This window comes from Coturnix japonica, chromosome 11 (genome assembly GCF_054131305.1).
Source record: "Coturnix japonica strain WE chromosome 11, WE-NBRP24, whole genome shotgun sequence".
In the NCBI taxonomy this organism is placed as follows: Eukaryota; Metazoa; Chordata; class Aves; order Galliformes; family Phasianidae; genus Coturnix; species Coturnix japonica.
In genome coordinates this window covers 17,347,349-17,365,122 of record NC_140673.1, presented here as the reverse complement: position 1 = coordinate 17,365,122, position 17,774 = coordinate 17,347,349, and the positions used below count along the sequence as shown (strand labels likewise).

General features: G+C 36.3%; 1 protein-coding gene across 39 annotated transcripts in view; it reads left to right on the top strand.

Annotated features, from left to right (window-relative positions):
* Positions 1-17,774, top strand: part of ADGRL2 (adhesion G protein-coupled receptor L2) — a 373,380-nt gene that overhangs the window by 331,561 nt on the left and 24,045 nt on the right. For 27 of the 39 annotated variants that reach the window (XM_085512217.1, XM_085512232.1, XM_085512213.1 and 24 more), the window contains 9 exons: positions 5,518-5,814; positions 6,368-6,471; positions 7,293-7,478; positions 8,558-8,596; positions 11,515-11,698; positions 13,770-13,892; positions 14,144-14,349; positions 15,434-15,607; positions 16,659-16,868. In XM_085512217.1, coding sequence (XP_085368343.1) covers positions 5,518-5,814; positions 6,368-6,471; positions 7,293-7,478; positions 8,558-8,596; positions 11,515-11,698; positions 13,770-13,892; positions 14,144-14,349; positions 15,434-15,607; positions 16,659-16,868 — 1,523 coding nt within the window. The remainder of the gene's footprint in view (positions 1-5,517; positions 5,815-6,367; positions 6,472-7,292; positions 7,479-8,557; positions 8,597-11,514; positions 11,699-13,769; positions 13,893-14,143; positions 14,350-15,433; positions 15,608-16,658; positions 16,869-17,774) is intronic. The other 12 variants (XM_085512226.1, XM_085512238.1, XM_085512236.1 and 9 more) reach the window with 1 other exon arrangement.

The window sequence follows — 17,774 nt, the reverse complement described above, 5'->3', positions numbered from 1 at the left end:
CCTCAGCCGCTCCTCATCAGACCTGTGCTCCATACCCCTCAATAGCTTTGTTTCTCTTCTTCAGACACGCTTCAGTACCCCAGTGTATTTCTGGAAGTGAAAGGTCCATAACTGAACAAAGTATTTAAGGTGTGGCCTTCGATCAGATTTTCAGTACATTTGACAAAGGATGCGTAAAGGGAATTTTTGTGTATCTTTTGTGTGCGTGTGTGTTTTGGTTGACTTAGATGTCTTAATCATCCACTCAGAGACATACGTGTTAGGATAAGATTCTTCAACTCACCTTGTAGGAGAACCTTCTTTTTGTGTCTTCTGCAATGGTGCTTTAATACCAAGTGCTTAATGGTGTCACAAGGTCAGTGGCTCAAAATTGGAAGTCATGGTCTTTTCTGTTTGAGTGGTTAACTTGGGGCCATTGTAGAAAAGTCAGCAATCTGTGTTCCTTCTGTTGCTGTGGGAGCAATAATGATATAGACACTGATTCGTTTTTTCTGCCTGTCTTAGCTATCAGTTCTTGTCTGCACCTGAACTTCCTACTATCAAGTGCTTCAAAAACAACAATCTTCTTCTTTCATAAAAGACAAATTTATCACAGTTGAGTCACATTTTGACCTGCAAGATTTGTGTTTGCTCCCAAGGCCAAAATTGTGAGACTCTCATGACTTGAAACCCACCTTTTTTCTTTATATTGTTTCTTCAACTTTTAAATCTGCTTATTGAAGCCACAGAAATACTTCTATTATTAACGTAATGATGACTTTGACTTTGCTGCGTTCCTGCAGCATATTTTCCTCCTGTAACTGTGTGTGTTATGTGCTCCTTATATCCTTGTCTTCTTGAGGATTATGAAAATTTCTGATCTTAGAAAAGATCACAGCTGCTGCAGTCAAGCTACCATCTTACTCTCCAAACTGGGTCTGCTGCCCTTAGAACTCTCCCCTTAACCTCAGTCTCTATACATTGTTTTTTCTTCTCTCTCCTCGTGGGAATTATAATACATAGATGTGGAAGTGGCTTTCGGAGCTACAGCTGACAAGTACCACTCAGGTACCGCACAAGAGCATATTTTCTAAGGTTAAGTGTAAAAATTGTGTTTAAAAGTCAAAACCTTAATTCAGAAATAATTCAGAAGTATATCAGGACCTGCAGAGAAGCAACTATGAAAACGTTAGAGCATATTTTTGTATATTTCTTGAAAATTTAATATATGTGTTCCCATACATGATTTCTAAAGGAGGCATCCCCAAAGATCAAACAAATAGCTGGAGTAGGATTTTTAAAAGGAATTTTAAGTTAAAAGATTGGGAAGATTGAAGGGAATTTTCCCACTAAAATGTGAATGAGTATTACATTGTAAGGTTTCCTTGGTAACAAAAGGAAGATAAATCCTTTTGTTCTGTTTTAGTGCGTTAGGGAGAGATTTCATCTGCACTCATCCCAATTTACGCAGACTGTGCAAACTGTTCAAACTGGGGTTGTCTCCCCTTTTGTACCATGATACCCATCATTAAGTTTTATTGGATCACTGCAGGAAAATATGGATGTTGTGAGTGTTGATAGAACAGAAAGTCGTCAGCTACTATCACCGAGGGCTTTAAGTGACAGGAAGCTAGTGCAAATAAATCTTTATAACACCAAGAATCTATGATGAAGTCATGCAGCAAATTGTTAAGTAAATTAGATCTTTGCTATTATAGTCAATCTGCTATGCTGCAGATTGATTAAAGAGAGAATGTACAAATAAAGATAACCTAATGGGGACCAGATAACACATTTCTTGATCATAGGCATTTTGCTAATTTTGTAGTGTATTTATTCTCATTTTCAGGGTATACCTGAAAATGCCCACAAAAACATTTCACTTCCAACTAAATCGGATTTTATAGCATCAGCAGAGTACTGGCCAGCATAATAGCTGTATCCTATAGGTAATTAAATAAGTCTTAGTGACTTCCCCGGTATTCACTGAAGCGTAAAAACAGGCACATCACGGTAATAAGCAGAAAGCAGGAAAACCTGGGTTTGCACAAGTGTCTGATCCCTGTTGCTTTGCACAGCAGCCCATTTTTGAAAATGAAGCTATAGAATTAGGTTTTTGAATGTTCAAATATGTTGAAATATCTGGCCTGTAAAAACATGTTTAAATGAAAAATCCACGCAGCCTGTTTGATCATGATATCTTAGATGCAGAGATGAAAATGGAACTAATAGTGTTTTCAGAAATGATTAATCATCGGGGCATTCTGGATCAATTTTAAATGTATGGGTATGGTTGTGTTTTGAGGGTTTGGTTTGTTTGTTTTAATGTAGTTAATATCTACTTAGAGTAGAAACCTGTAGGTAAAGAATACAAAATTGAAGAAAAAATGTCTCTAAATCTCTTCTTCACTGTCAGTTGGGGAAACAAAGTTACTATTCCCCTGCTGTTCTAAGCAATTGTGTTATGGTTTTTTTTATAGACATCTCACTGTTAAACAGGTGTTAAGTTTTACTCCAGTGATGTCTTAATTTTTAGAAACATAGTATATACGGCTGTTTAAATCAACAGTTAGGAGCTGCATGAAACAAATGTAAGTTAATTACTCTCAAAAAGTCTCTGAATTTACTTCCTCTTGAACTTATTTTTTATCATACAAAGACTGTCTTCAGCTGATAAAGTGACCCACCCATATTTAAAAAAAAATAAAAATAAAAAAAATAGTTCATCAAGTTCTAGCCCCCCGCCCCCTCTACAGGCTGCCAGCTGCTAGATCAAGTACTAGATCAGTTGCTTAGGACTCCCTCCAACCTGGCCTTGAGCACCTCAGAGGACAGGGCTTTCACAGCCTCTCTGGCCAATTTGTTCCAGCAATCATAGTCAAGAAGTCCATCTCACATGGCATTTTAAAGAGTCTTCAGCCTTCTACAGACTATCCCCAGCTGCTCAGAGTGATAGGCCAATGACTCCTACAAACATTTTGTTCTTCCTTTTACTTGCAGCTTGTAAATCATCAGTGCCATTAACTTGTATATGCAGGTACTCTGCGGGTGCCTAGGAGCCTGTAAGTACCATCACCCTGAGCTTTAAGCATCAGATGGTGGAAGCCATCATGTGTCTTCTTGTAGCTCAGGATAACTTTTCAGTTTAAGTTCCCCAACAGGAACAAAATGATCCACCTTCTGAAATCTGGTGTATTCCTAATGATGTGTTTCTATATTTTCAGCCTTCTCCTTCCCATCTTCCACACTGTCCTGAAATTTCTTGTTACATTCTTAAATATGCCAAATTCTTAATTTTCTTATTTAAATCAAGAGAAAATATCTTAGAAATAGTCTCTGTCTTTTTCATTTTTTGAGGGTGATGGTTTGGAGTCTTTTTCCAAAAATGGAAGATTACAAATACAATTCAAAAGTATGCAGGTCATTTTTAATCGTAGATGGTATGCTTGGGAATTGATTGCAGTGTATGGCATTAAGTTACGTAAAGACAGCAGAATATTATAGCTGAGAGTACAGCACAAAGTGCACAAAAGATCACTTCACTACTGAACTTTAGAGAATAGTTTTGTATTCTTACTGTGATATTTTGCTATTGAGAGAAAAACTACAGTGAAATTGAAACCATTTCAAAGAAGAAAGCTATCCTAAACATTACAGGTTTGAGCAGTAATTGCAATAATGCTAAGACACATTTAAGTGGTTAAATACATAGTTATTAGCACAGTGTGTTAGGGAATGGATAGAAATAATGGATTGTCCCTTGCATCATCCTGTGTCCCCTGCAGCTTCCCATTCCCCAGGACCTGATTCAGTAGGCATTGCCTGACACTGCTGCAAGTGATTGCAAATGCTTTTGACAAATGTTAATTGGGAAAGCACTAGAAAGCTGGATGCCTTGTAATCAAAATAAAATTATAGCAGTTTCACAAGATGTCAGGCAAGCACTTGCAGAACAGATTCAGAGATTTCAGTGGGTTTCATAGTAGCTGGCTGGGCCATAGATTCAGCACAATTACACAGACTGTCTTCAGACAGCCAGGAATTGGAACATAAGACAGCCGCTGAAGAAGTATGTCATTTGTGAATAAGGAAGGGATAAAAAAAAAAAAACAAGCAAAAAAAAAAACCCCACTTCTCTTTATACAATCTTTAAAAATAGATGTCAGTTTTCAAAATCTGCACTCTAAATTCATATAAAAATGAAAAGATTCCTTCCAATCCAAGCCATTCTAAGATTCTATGATAGTTGAGTCTCCTAAAATATTTTAAATGTAATATAATTGAGATAAATTCCAAACAAGTGAAAGTTAATTTTATTCAAAATGCAAACATTAAAAAAAAAAAAATAAATTTGCTGACAGAAAGCTTAGCGGAACTTCTTTTGATTTGGTAATGAACTTATTTAGAGAGCATGATAAAAAACACTGTCTGTACCTCAAAGGTCAGGGGCACAGAACCCAGCCACGACAAAAAAGTCACCTTCTCCAGTTAAGTTATTCCTGAAATTAGATTAATTTATTCTTGTATTGGTTAGGATGTAAAAAAAATAAAATAGTTGATCTGAGAATATTTAATCTCAGCACAAGGATTTGTGGTTATACATGCCTTTAAAGCACTGTGAACACTCATGAAGATTTGAAAATAATTCATGGTGACTGCTTCAGTTACTCTACTTGCGTTGTTTCAGCTGTTGCTCCATGTATATTTCAAGGTGATGAACAGAAATTACAGAGATAGCATTAAGTAGCGCTATCTCTGCAAAACCTCAGAAAAGGAGCCAGGCCTGCTGCTCCTCCCAGCCCCAGCAGTACATTTTGGTCAGAAATTATTTGGCTGAAACCTGTCCTCAAGTGGCATGAAAGATTGCGCTAGGTGCTTGCCACTGGCTTTACATGAGACATGGCTACATACCTGCTTTATCAAAAAAGGATGTTAGGGCCTTCAATGTTCAAACACCAGAACACCACGTCTGTGCTCTGCGTTTGTTCTGCTTGAAGCTAATCAGGCATGCTGCAGTTCTTTCAAGCAGAATGACTGCCGGGTAGGAAGATGTAATCGGAATTATTTCCCTGGAAGGTGTGTAGTGGGTTACTTGAAGTTTTTGGATGTTTTTTAAAACGTTCCTGTTAGTTACAGCCTACTACCTTTGTTTTTAAAGCTGAACTGTACTGTTTATGGCTCTATCTATTGAGTTCTTCCTTCTGTGGAAGCAACTAAGTAATCTTTATTTGCTCTGAGCACGTTTGTTTTGTACTGATAACTGGCTAGGACTGCCTTTCCGCCTTTAGAAATGTAGCTACCGATTTCTATTACGGAAGAGAATGTTTAGAGAATGTGCTGAAACTTCATACTGTTATGAGTTGGGAGGAAAAAAGTTCCTAAGCACTCAAGATAGCGATAACAAAAGCGTGATGTTAAGGTTAAAGAAAAGGAGACACCAGAGAATCCATTATAACTGCATAAATAACTTTTTTTTTTTTTTTTTTTAGTAATTCTGAAATCATTCACTTTTTTATTACTCTTATTTTCTCTGTGCAGTGCCTACTACAGCAGTGACAATAACTTCTTCAGCAGAGCTATACAAAACCACGGTTTCAACCACTAGCACTACATCACAGAAAGGTCCTGTAAGCACAACTTTAGCTGGAGGAACAAAGGAAGGAAGCAGAGGACCCAAACCACCGCCACCCATTTCTACAACCAAAATTCCCCCTGTGACGAGTTTTTTCCCTTTGCCAGAAAGATTCTGTGAGCCAACAGAGGCCAGGGGGATTAGCTGGCCTCAGACACAAAGAGGAATGATGGTTGAACGGCCTTGCCCCAAAGGAACACGAGGTATTGCCTTTAAAAATATATCTTGATTCCAAGCAGACATTTCAAAGGCACTGTGCCGCTCTCTCATGGTGATTTTTCTTAAATCTCAGGCTGTCTGTCATACGATTTTTTTTTATTACTTGGAGAATGCAGTATCTACAGGCAATGGTGAAGTTCTAATCTACAAACTGCATTTGAGTGTAGATTCAGAATTACCTTGCATGTACGCTTTGAGAATCCAGGTCAAATTTTAGGTCTTTACTTGAGGACTGTTATGAAATATACTTACAGCTGCCTTTCTCATTATGAGCTCCCCTCTGGATGAGCTCCAGGAAAAATCAAGGGCTTTTTGTTTGTTTGCAGAAACCGTCTGGTACTTTTCACTGACTTTTTTTATTGCTGTTTATCATCTACCTTATTTCCTTGCGTATTTTTTTTTTTCCAGTTATTGTCAATTGCTTACACTAGTGGCATTCAGAATTTAACACTGCTAAGGAGCACATTGTCACTGATTTCCTGAATGCATGCAAAAAAATGGTTTCAATTTCACTGTAGTTTTTCACATCTGTTGTAGGAACTGCTTCGTATCTCTGTGTGGTTTTAACGGGAACATGGAACCCCAAAGGCCCTGATCTTAGCAACTGCACCTCACACTGGGTAAATCAGCTGGCTCAGAAGGTTGGTTGAAACCTTTTAATCTGATGTTCACTCGTGATTAAAGATTTTAACTGCTAGCATTAATAATTGAGTTTGTTGAAGCTGTGTTTATTACTCTGTATTCTTTTGAAATAGAAGGAGTTGCACGTACTTTGTGTGTAAAGCATTTACCAAATGTTTGGCTCATAAGTGTATTAAGGCACACTCTTGTGCTCAGTTATTGAATGGAGTCTGTACTTCTGTGTTTTCATAGCATTTTAAAGCAAAATAGCTCTTCTAGTGTTTTTGCTTAATAAATAAAATATAAAATCACACAGCAAAAAGTCTGGTATGTACAAGGCTTATTGGCTCAGGGAGAATTTTAGTTGAATAAATAGATTTTTGTACAAGTGCATTAATAACAGTATGATTAGAGCGCAGAGGCACTTTTCTGTGTTTTCCTTCCCTACTGAGATTTACTAAGTTTATGAAAACCGGATAATTTGTTGTCAGTACCAGGCTACTTGACTTTCAAATGCTTCAAGCAGTGGTGTGAACAAATGGATTCCTTACTGTCTGATAATGGCAAAAAAATAAAAGTGAGGATGAACAGAAGATCTAGCCCAAAAGTCCCAGTCTGATTTCTGGTTTTGATGACTGTTAAGAACTGCTTTTGTGTGTCACGGATCTAAGAACCTTTAATCTTCTGAGATAAAGAGAATGTTATTGGTCTCAATTAGTTGCAGATTTCAATGTATGTGCAAATGGTTATTTCACCACAACAAAGGTACGTGGGGAATTGGAATTAGGAGCCTCAAGCAGAACAAGGGACCCTGCTGAGATAATATAAATTGTCATTTCAGATCAGAAGTGGAGAAAATGCTGCTAGTCTGGCCAATGAACTGGCTAAACACACCAAAGGACCAGTCTTCGCTGGCGATGTTAGCTCATCAGTGAGGCTGATGGAGCAGCTCGTGGACATTTTGGATGCTCAGTTGCAGGAACTGCGACCCAGTGAAAAAGATTCTGCTGGAAGGAGTTATAACAAGGTACACACCTCTGTTCACCTCCTCTTGCTGGGATAACCGTTGCCCTTGATTTTTTTTTATTTTTTTTTTATCCTTTCAGAAATATTAATCCATACTTTGTTCCTGCGTGCTTATAGTTCTGGAATAAACGTGTAAGAGAAAACAACAGTAAATACACAGCGGAAAGTTGCAATTACCTTCTTTTTAGAGCATAAGATAAAATTCACAATAGAATAAAATTCACTGGTCCTCAAAAATAGCTGTGTGTCCTTTATTAAGATCTTGTATGCAATATAAATAATGTAGGTAAATGGGCACCAGCTTACAGAAATTCTCAACCAAAGCAGTATTTTTATTCAGTGAACGTTTTCACCCTGAGCAATCAATGGGATTCAGCATGGTTGCTCAGTTTTGCTTTAATCTGAATTCCTGCAAAATAACAGCATTTTCTTAGACTTTTTAAGACGCCAGCATCACTTACAATTGATCATATCTCCTAGGATGATCTAAACCATAAAGATGTAGGTTTGTTTGTTTTTTTTTGTTGTTGTTTTTTTTTTTTTTCCTGTGGAATAGTGTTAAGAGAAACATTTCAGAGAAAAATTATGTCGCAGTGTTTTAGATACAAATCACAAAAGCATTACCGTTCCAGTTTTTCTTGGAAGAAATGCTGTATTTCATGGCCTTTTTCTTTCCTCAGCTCAGTCAACTAACTACAAACAAAACATTTTTCAGCCTGCTTTAAAGAGAGCTCCGTGCACTCCTCTGTTGTCTGGGCAATAGTTTTATTTACAGTCCCAAGCTACACTTAGAAGAGTTTTCCCTTGAACAGATAAAGTGTCTACACAAGGATTTCCTCCTTTGACCTTTTCACACAAATTCCACTGCTGGGACAAAGATCCCTGGGCACCTTTATAATGGTTGGGAAAAGGTTTCCTGTTTGATGTTTTTCTGTAGTCATCGCTGAACAAAAACTGAATTAACGTCCAAACTCTTTACAGTTCAAACTACGGATTTGAAACACCAGACTAAATTTTGGGTATTTCTGAAGCTTTCCAGAATGTGTCTAACTTCTGATTTTCTTTTCTCTTACTAAAAAGCTCCAAAAACGAGAGAAGACATGCAGGGCTTACCTTAAGGTATCTCTCATGTGCTGTCACCCTGCTTTCTCCCTGCTTCAGCAACCTGCCACGCTTTATCATCTTGCTGCATGATCCTATGTATTTCAGTCTTTGATAAATGTGTATTGTGCCCCATATCAACTGTACAAATGTTGGCTTTGCACAGGTATAACACTCAGAAAAAAAAAATAATTAAAAAATCAAACTTTATACTTCTCTAACCTCAACTTATTCCAAAGCAGAAATAGTTATTATCTGAATTGGAAGTAACATCTCTCTCATGATATGACTTTTGGTAGAGGAAAAAGCTGGGAAATGAACAGAAGTGACTTCAGATTGATAGTATTTTATATCAAAGACTGCTTAGAATTAATTTGCTTGCATGAAAAGTGTACATTATATAGCCTGCTTTGTTCTTTGTGTATTCTTATACCTAGTAGAATTACTCCATCTTAACAGTTTTAAGAGTTGTTACAAAGGCCAATTTTGGTGATTTCAGGATAAAATATAAGGACAAACTTTCCTCTAGCTGTACTGTTAAAAATATACGTATAATGTATCCCATTAGCCAGGCTATATGGTAGGCACATAACATATTGCTATCTGATTTTCAGTTTCTTTCATCTCTGGTAGAATGGTTGCCCATAGTGGCCAGCTCCTGCTCTGTGATACAATGCCAGTAATGCTGCCTCACACCTGTGATAAGGAGAAAAAAATGTCCTAGAATAGATCGTGTCTGTGGTTCTGAAAGATTTTATTGCACATTTTTTTCAAAGTTTCTTTTACAATGCGTTTTTTACTTGTACCTTCTGAGATAAAATATAAGAACAATTTTTAAAAAGAACTTTGAAATACTTTGCAAGATAATAAAATAATTCAAATTCTTACTGAAGGGACACTTCTCTGTATTGGATGGTCTCTCTTTTATCCTGCTGCTTAGGAAATGGAATAAGAGATGTCCAGTTACTGCAAAAATTTGACAAAAAGAGACAAGGATCTGGAGAGAAATGCACTTCTTAAATAATAAGTGTAATAGGTTTTTGTCAGAAAGTGATTTTGAATAGGAAAAGGAAACCCAGCAGGCATTGAGCAGACTGAATTTTCATACTTTGTTTTCAATAATAAACATTAACATGAGAAGAGCAATAATTGGCTTGCTTGGACAGCTGTGTCAGAGGGGCATTGTGGTTGTTCCACCTCCCCACTTGTCTTTGTCTGAGTGAAGAGAATACCTCAGAAGTATTATTGGATAGGTGATCGGTGATCATTTACCACAGGAAAAATGCAGAGCTAGCTTGTCCCATAATAAATAAAAAGTGCTTCATATTAATGAATGCATACCATCAGCACTATATAGAGATACATAAGAAGCCATAGCACAACCTTAATTTTCGACTGGTGTCATTTTCTGTAAGTCTCAGATGGGCTTCTCTGCTTAGATAAGGCTAATAACCCTCTTGAAATTACAAATCAAAAGCTGACTTACACTATGCAAATGAAGCAAGTTCCCACTTTGTGACAGAGGATTCATTTGTACCTCAGATTAGAGGCTCCAATCTGTATTTCTTGGTGACTAATGAATCTGGCCTCTGCAGACCAATTTCTGTTCCACTCTAGTTAATGGCTGCAGCAGTATCAGTGCGAGCGTTTTGACTACTCTGTCTTCCGTTAGAGAAAGAAAAAAGGCTTTAATGTCACTTCGAAGTATCTTCCACCTGCCAGGAAGGTCGTGGTGGTTCACAACACAGACAGAAAGAGGATATTAAAATGGATTAGGCTAATTAATCTTGCTCTGACAATAGCCTTGACCAACGTTTCCTACTCTGATTTGCACAATGTAGTATTCCAGACCAACATCTTCCTGTTTGTACACTGCATTCTGTTTCCATTCCTGATGCTTTTAAATTGATCAAACAAATTATATATAGGCTTAATGACACATGATGAGTAGGTAAATGGGACAGAGTAAACAGGGTGTTTCAGCAATGCATGGCGTACTCAATGCACAGCATACTCAATGCACAGCTACATTTGCATTAATGTAAGTGCCTGCCTTCAATTGATTAACTGATTACTGTGATTGATTGGATTATTTTGTAAAAATAATGTAATCATGTCTCTGAATTCTTCTTCTTCCTTATTTACTGTTACTTTATATGCAGCTTAATGAACCTTAAAACATAATGATAGAGTTGTTACAAGAAGGACTTAAAATGGCAGCTTTATTCAGCTTTTCTGTTTTGCCTTCACTGATAACATGGACAGTCAGTGGACATCTTGTTTGCTCTATTGATTTCCTTTTTTAACTGACCTTTGTGCAGGAATGGGAGCTAGTAATCTTTTTAAGTATCTATGAACAGGTACAGGAACAGGAGGGGGAGTGAGAGTGGCCCAAGCTAATTTATATCCACTGAGTCAGCTTCATTTCATGCCTCCTGTAATAAAGAAGGCAGTTTGTCATAGACAAGTAGTTTATAGCACAGTGGCTGCATGAGTTGTGCTAAGTTTCCAGAAGAGTATTATTGCCATTTTAACCTAAGCTGCAGAATGCCAATTTTGGCATTAGTGTTTTTAAATGGAATTTATATATTTTGACATTAACTTTAAGATGAAAGCTTCAGGCAAAATTTCTGGCATTTATTTTTATACTTTTTCAACACATTAATATGACTTTCTTTATATCTGATATGAGACAAGTCAAATCTGCATGTGTACCACTTAGACCACACAATGCTAGTGGCTAACTGCACTTCTATTAATGGTAATCCAGCAAGGGAATGGAAAATATTTTTATGTTGAAATAGTTTTCTAGTGCCATTAAATCACAGTAAATCATTCTGACAGTTAAGTATTATAATTGTCACCAGATAACGCTGGAAATTTTCCCCAGCTGCCTAAGGCGATCGGACCTAATGATAGTTTTCTAATGAATGCAGGCAATTGTTGACACAGTGGACAACCTGCTCAGGCCTGAAGCTCTGGAGTCCTGGAAAGACATGAATTCTTCAGAACAAGCCCATGCAGCCACAATGCTACTTGATACATTAGAAGAAGGGGCTTTTGTCTTGGCTGATAATCTCTTAGAACCAACCAGAGTCTCAATGCCCACAGAAAATATCGGTAAGTGTATTTCTTTTCAAGTACTAATTAAAGTGCTGCGAATTGCTCTTACACAAAAACAGAATAATTATTCTTTGAAAGCTGAGCTGTGCAGCATTTGGTAGAAAGCTGTACTTTACCTGCCTGTGTAGGAAAGGAGTTATTCCTAAGTAGATGTGAAATGCTTTTGTTTTGTTCTGCAAAATTAGCATTCTTCTTCAGTATCCTCAATACAGTGTAGAATAGAAAGTACTTGATGTTGTGAAGTTGATTTACCACTGAAAAAATCATTAGCAGAGCCTATGGATATGAAGAATGCTTAAATGGCAAAGTATGGATTTTTTGAGGTAACGGCTTTCTGTATGGCTGTGGAAATGCTTTTCTATTACATATAATCTGTTCTTAATGAATTTAAATTACTTTTTACGATGCACTCTGCCAGTTAAATATTTTAGGCACTCAGAACATAGGCAAAATGTTTACATTAAACATGACTGCCTTCAGGTAAAAATGTGTTCAGTGGACTACATCTCCCATAATGCAGAATAGCTATGCTCCAGAGACTGCAAAATAGCTGAAGATAGTTGGAGCATAATTTAGAATTTAAGTGGTGACAGAGAAATGAAGGGATTTGGTATTAGAGATGTGCAAATATTGGTACATGGGATGTGTTAAAGCAAAAATAATTGCTATGCCTAAAATTAAAATTCCTTCATCATATTACGAAGATGAATGTAGTTTCAGCGAAGTACAAGGAAGCTGAAAGTCTTCTAATTTGAGAGGTACTGAAATGGAGACTTGGAGTAGACTGCAGAAATTAGACTTTTCACGTTTCAGTGTCTGCATATTAACTGTGTAAGATGTTACTACCTAGTTTATATTTTAGAAGATACTAGGAAAGGACTGGGAGGTGTTACTGCCTGTTATCAGAGTTGTTTCTGAAGGCTTATAGGTAGAACTGCAGAACACTGCAGTCCAAAATTAATTGCTATTTATTTCTCTCACCTGTATAAGAAAATGTACTTGGGCTTTGCAGGGAAAAAAGCAAATAACCTTTTTGCAACTGTGATGTATTATATTTCTAAGATAAATGCACCTTTACATATAGCTGGACATCTCACTAAGCATGTGCACACTGTTACATGGAGCTCAGTAGACTGTTTGAACATCACTATTTGAAGACAGCTATAATAAGCTGTATTCAAATCATAACAGTGCATTGCTGATGCCATGCAATCTGCATACCCCAGCACTGAATTTCCAATATACAAAATTGTGTATGGTTTAGAGTCTGGAAAATAATTCTCCCATATTCCTTTTGTAGATCCACAGCTTAGACATACATTCCGATAATTAAACAAGTTTAATGTACCACAGATATTTGACAACAAATTGACCGCTATGGCTTATATATTTTTACATATCCAAGGGAATCCAGCCTTTAATGTTAATCCCATGAAAGCTCCCCAGTATGCCACATTATATAAAATTAAAACTGACTTGCTGAATGATGCCTGAAGTTTTCAGTTTAAATACTATTTTAACATTACTATTTTATTTATCAACCATTCTACAGAATTAGATATCTGGGGGAGTGGGGGGAGTAAAATGGTATGAATATTGCTTAGCTAAATACACAGCATAAGTGTACTTAGGCATTTATTTGCTGACTTCTAAAACATCTTTAAATCGATACTTGAAGTTCTAAATCTGCTGGCTGTGGATACTGCATAGACATTAGGAGCTTCAAAATTAATGTTTCTCTGCAATACGTATGTTTGCGGTATTTTTAAATGGATTTTTTAGGGGCACACATTAAAGCAAGGTTTGATGGTATGTTTTCACTATTAAGGTGCTGTCATTTTCTTTAAACTTTAATAGTGTGCACTAGCTTTAATTAAAGTAACTCTGTGTAATTGAAACATTCTAGCATAGATTTCCCTTTTGATGGCAAATGAGACCGGCAGTGTGATAAAACTAAATATTGGGGAAAACAATTGTCACCTGGCATATTGTAATCTGGCCAAAAGATGCTTTCTGCATCCTCCTTTTAACACTTTTTTTTTTTTTTTTCCCCCTTGAATCTGCTTAGTTTTGGATGTTGCAGTGCTCATTACTGAGGGCCAGGTGCAAGACTTGAAATTTCCTCAGGGCAGTAAAGGAGGCAACTCAATTCAGCTGTCTGCAAGCACTGTGAAACAGAACAGCAGAAACGGTGAGTCCTGAGCACATAGCATCAAAACTCCATTAAATTCAATAGATTACCTCCCCTAGTTAAAAAATGAAACACAACAAAACTGTTCTGTGACTTTTTCTTGAACATAGGAGGTACCTAGGCATTTTTCTTCAAATATGTAGCCTGAAAATGCCTTTGTGTTTACTGATACTTTACTTTCATTACAGTACAGACTACAGCTTTCCTGTATGTTCCTGTGCCACAATGATGAAATTTCTTTTCTTTTGTAGGGCTAGCAAAACTGGTTTTCATCATTTACAAAAGTCTGGGGCGTTTTCTTAGCACAGAAAATGCAACCATAAAGCTGGGCAGTGATTTTGCTGGTCGGAACAGTACAATTGCAGTCAACTCCCATGTCATTGCAGCCTCTATCAACAAGGAGTCTAGCCGGGTGTACCTGACTGATCCAGTGTATTTTACTCTGGAACACATTGATGTGAGTTATGCTAATGAATTAATGGGAAGGTCATAAAATCAGCAAGAGAGAAAAGCAATGCAGAAAAATAACCTTTTTTTCCATTTAAATTGTAAATGTTGGACTAGGTCAGAGACATGAGCTTAGTTAAGTTTGTGAACATAAAATTAAATGAGCCTGGTTCAGTGATTATTAGAACTTAAGTGTATTCTTAATGAAAGCTAATTCAGTAATCAACATGAAAATGTAAATGACTAATTTGTTTCAAACTGAAAATTAACTCTTACCTTAGAAGCAGGGGAGAAAATAACTTTTAAAATTCTTGTTTGTCTGGTGTGACAAAATAACACAAACTTTTTACAATGAGTTTGGACCAACCTCTGCAAGTCTATATGCCAGAATTGTTTAAAATTAATTTATATAATTATAGCATAGTGTATAGTGAAGTGTTATGTCATGGTTTTCTGTGCTTTCAATCTGTGTATATTTTGTCATGATTTATTTTAAGTTTCCTTGCACTTCTGTTTGATCCTTTCTATTTTTCTATCTTCTTTATATGGAGAAAGTAAAGTACAGTGATAGAGAAAATATAGTTTTATTTTCCTCCTCTTTTGCCATTTTTTTTGTAAGTGTTCTCATTGTTTTTCATCAAAATAGATAGACCTTGAGGAATGAGATTTTTCCTAGTATCTATTCACATGACTGTGGCCTGAACATAGGTGGGATTGAAGGGTAGGGATAATACTTTTAAGTTCTCAGTTACAGGAAAAAATATCTCTTCAAAATAAATTTGCTGTCCTAATTTCACAGACACAAAAAATGGTTATGTTGTACCATTGGTGCATAAAATTGTAAGATGGAAATTGTAATTGTTTAAAATTGGGTCTACAGTAATTGAAACTACACTTTGGAGTGTTTCGGACTATAAAGTCCATTTAAACTAGATGTCTACCTTGTATAACATAGTCCACAATTTTGCTGATGAAAAACTTTATTGTCCGAAACATGCAAAGTTTAATCTAAATTACTCTTTACACATATTAGACAATTGTTATTGCCATCTTAGTGTGTAAAGTCCTTATTTTTTTGTCCTTTTATCTCTCAGCCTGACAATTATTTCAATGCAAATTGTTCATTCTGGAACTACTCTGAGAGGACTATGATGGGATACTGGTCAACTCAAGGCTGCAAACTGGTTGACACAAATAAAACTCATACAACGTGTGCTTGCAGTCACCTCACCAACTTTGCAATTCTTATGGCTCATCGGGAGATTGTGGTAGGTAATGATATTTCTAGCCATGAGCAGGGAACAAACTTTTAAAGAGTTTGCTTTAAATTTTTAGTAGGATACAAAATTGCTGAAGTTTCTTAAGTATTTATAGCTTCTACCCACTCACTCCAAAACAGTTTGCTTTCTGTAGCACTTTTCTTCCTCCCCATAAAGTTACAAGTAAAATAAAAAATAAAACAATAAAAAAAATAAAAATAAATAATAATAAAAAAAGGACAAGAAACTTCTTCCAGTCATGTTTTGAAGTAACTGACCAACCTTACAATGATTTTACTGACTTCGCAGTATGACTGGAGGCTTTCTAGGGGGCAAGTGTGCTGGTTTTCCCCTGGAAGCACAAGTGCAATTCTTAAAGCAGGAAGGTCAGAGCTGGTACTAATTTCTTAATTCCCTTATATACTCTGAAATTTTGTCATCTACTTAAGCACTTACTGGATGTCTAGGGGCCCGAGAAGATGTAGTATTTGCAAAGATATGGGGCTTCTCATAAACCCGCTGTATTCTGAGAGGTAACTGAAAAGATAACTGAGATGACAAAAGTGATTCTGTTACAACTGAAGGAACCATCTTTAGATAAACATAATATTAGATCTGGAATTACACACGCAACATATTCTGCATTTTGTCCTAATTGATGTGTAAATCTTTGCTTTCTTCTTCATCATGGAGTTGCAGGTCTATAGGAAAGAACATGTACACATACAGGAGGTCAAGTGAAAGTTCTCGTCTTTGCATCAGAGCCTAATGCTACTTTGAAAATGTTGTCTCTAATTACTTCTGCTTCATGTGTTTGCAGAAGATCATAGGAAAATGAAAATGTTATCTAATCAGGCAAAAAATAATCATCTTTTGCTCTCAGACCCACTCTTCTACTTTTGTTCTTGAAAGCTGACCTGAGATTCATAAATTACTGAGTATATTTTGCCCATCTCACATAAAGAACAAGCAACTTTCCTGGATGCTATCTGTGAAAATAGATTTCTGTTTATACTCATAAGAATTCATATTAATTTTCTCCATTCTTGGTTATTTCTAGTACAAAGATGGAGTACACGAATTGCTCCTCACTGTCATCACCTGGGTGGGAATTGTCATCTCTCTTGTTTGCCTGGCCATCTGCATCTTCACATTCTGTTTTTTCCGTGGCCTACAAAGTGATCGTAACACTATTCACAAGAACCTTTGTATCAACCTATTCATTGCTGAGTTCATTTTCCTAATAGGCATCGATAAGACAGAGTACAAGGTAAGTCCACTGTGTATGTACTGATATTTTTCTCTGAAATGACTGTTTGAAACACATTTCAGTTAAAGCATGACAACACTGCCAAGTTTTTGGCATTCTGACACAGTACGGCTGAAATGAAAATTGTAAGTGAAAATAAGTAGACGTGTTCATAAATAGTACTTACATTCATCAAAAATATCTATGGCCTTAATTTCCCACTTACAGCTCTGTTTTACATTTTCAATTGGGAAATATCAGCTATTAATGAAGCAGGTGTTTTAAACTTCTGAAAGGAGCTGAAATGTCGATTTACTAAGAACATATATTCTCATATGTCTAACAGCTATTGACTGTTTTTTCACATATATATATTAGTACAGAGACTTATGCTTACCTTTTTTCTTTTTTTTTTTTTTCCATACTGAACATTCATGCAGGCTTTTTTGGCTGTATTATGACACTTAATTTGTCATTCAGAAGCAATTCATTATGTTGAATTCTAGTGAATTGTTAAGAGTTTCATCCAGAATTCAACTAAAGAGGAGAGAATTCAGACTGATTCCTGTTATGACAGTAGAAACTTGCAAAATTACAGCAGGCTTGATGGCTGCTTCAGATTTTAAATAAGCTGTATTACATTATGCATCTAGAACCAACTGTTCATGCCTCACATAATCCAAAGTACAAGCCCTAAAATGATACCAATTTAAAAATTAAAGGATTGTTTATAAAAATTGAAAACTACTGCATAAATGAAGACAAGTGAGGGTGAGGTTTCTTTATCTGCGTTCTGTTTATCTGAATTTACTTTTTGCAGCTTCTGTGAACACATTAATATTGTGTTCAGTGTATGTTTTCAGGTTGGGAAAATCTTCCTGAATTTGTGAAAGATCTCTGATAGATGTATATGTTCTTCTGTTATGC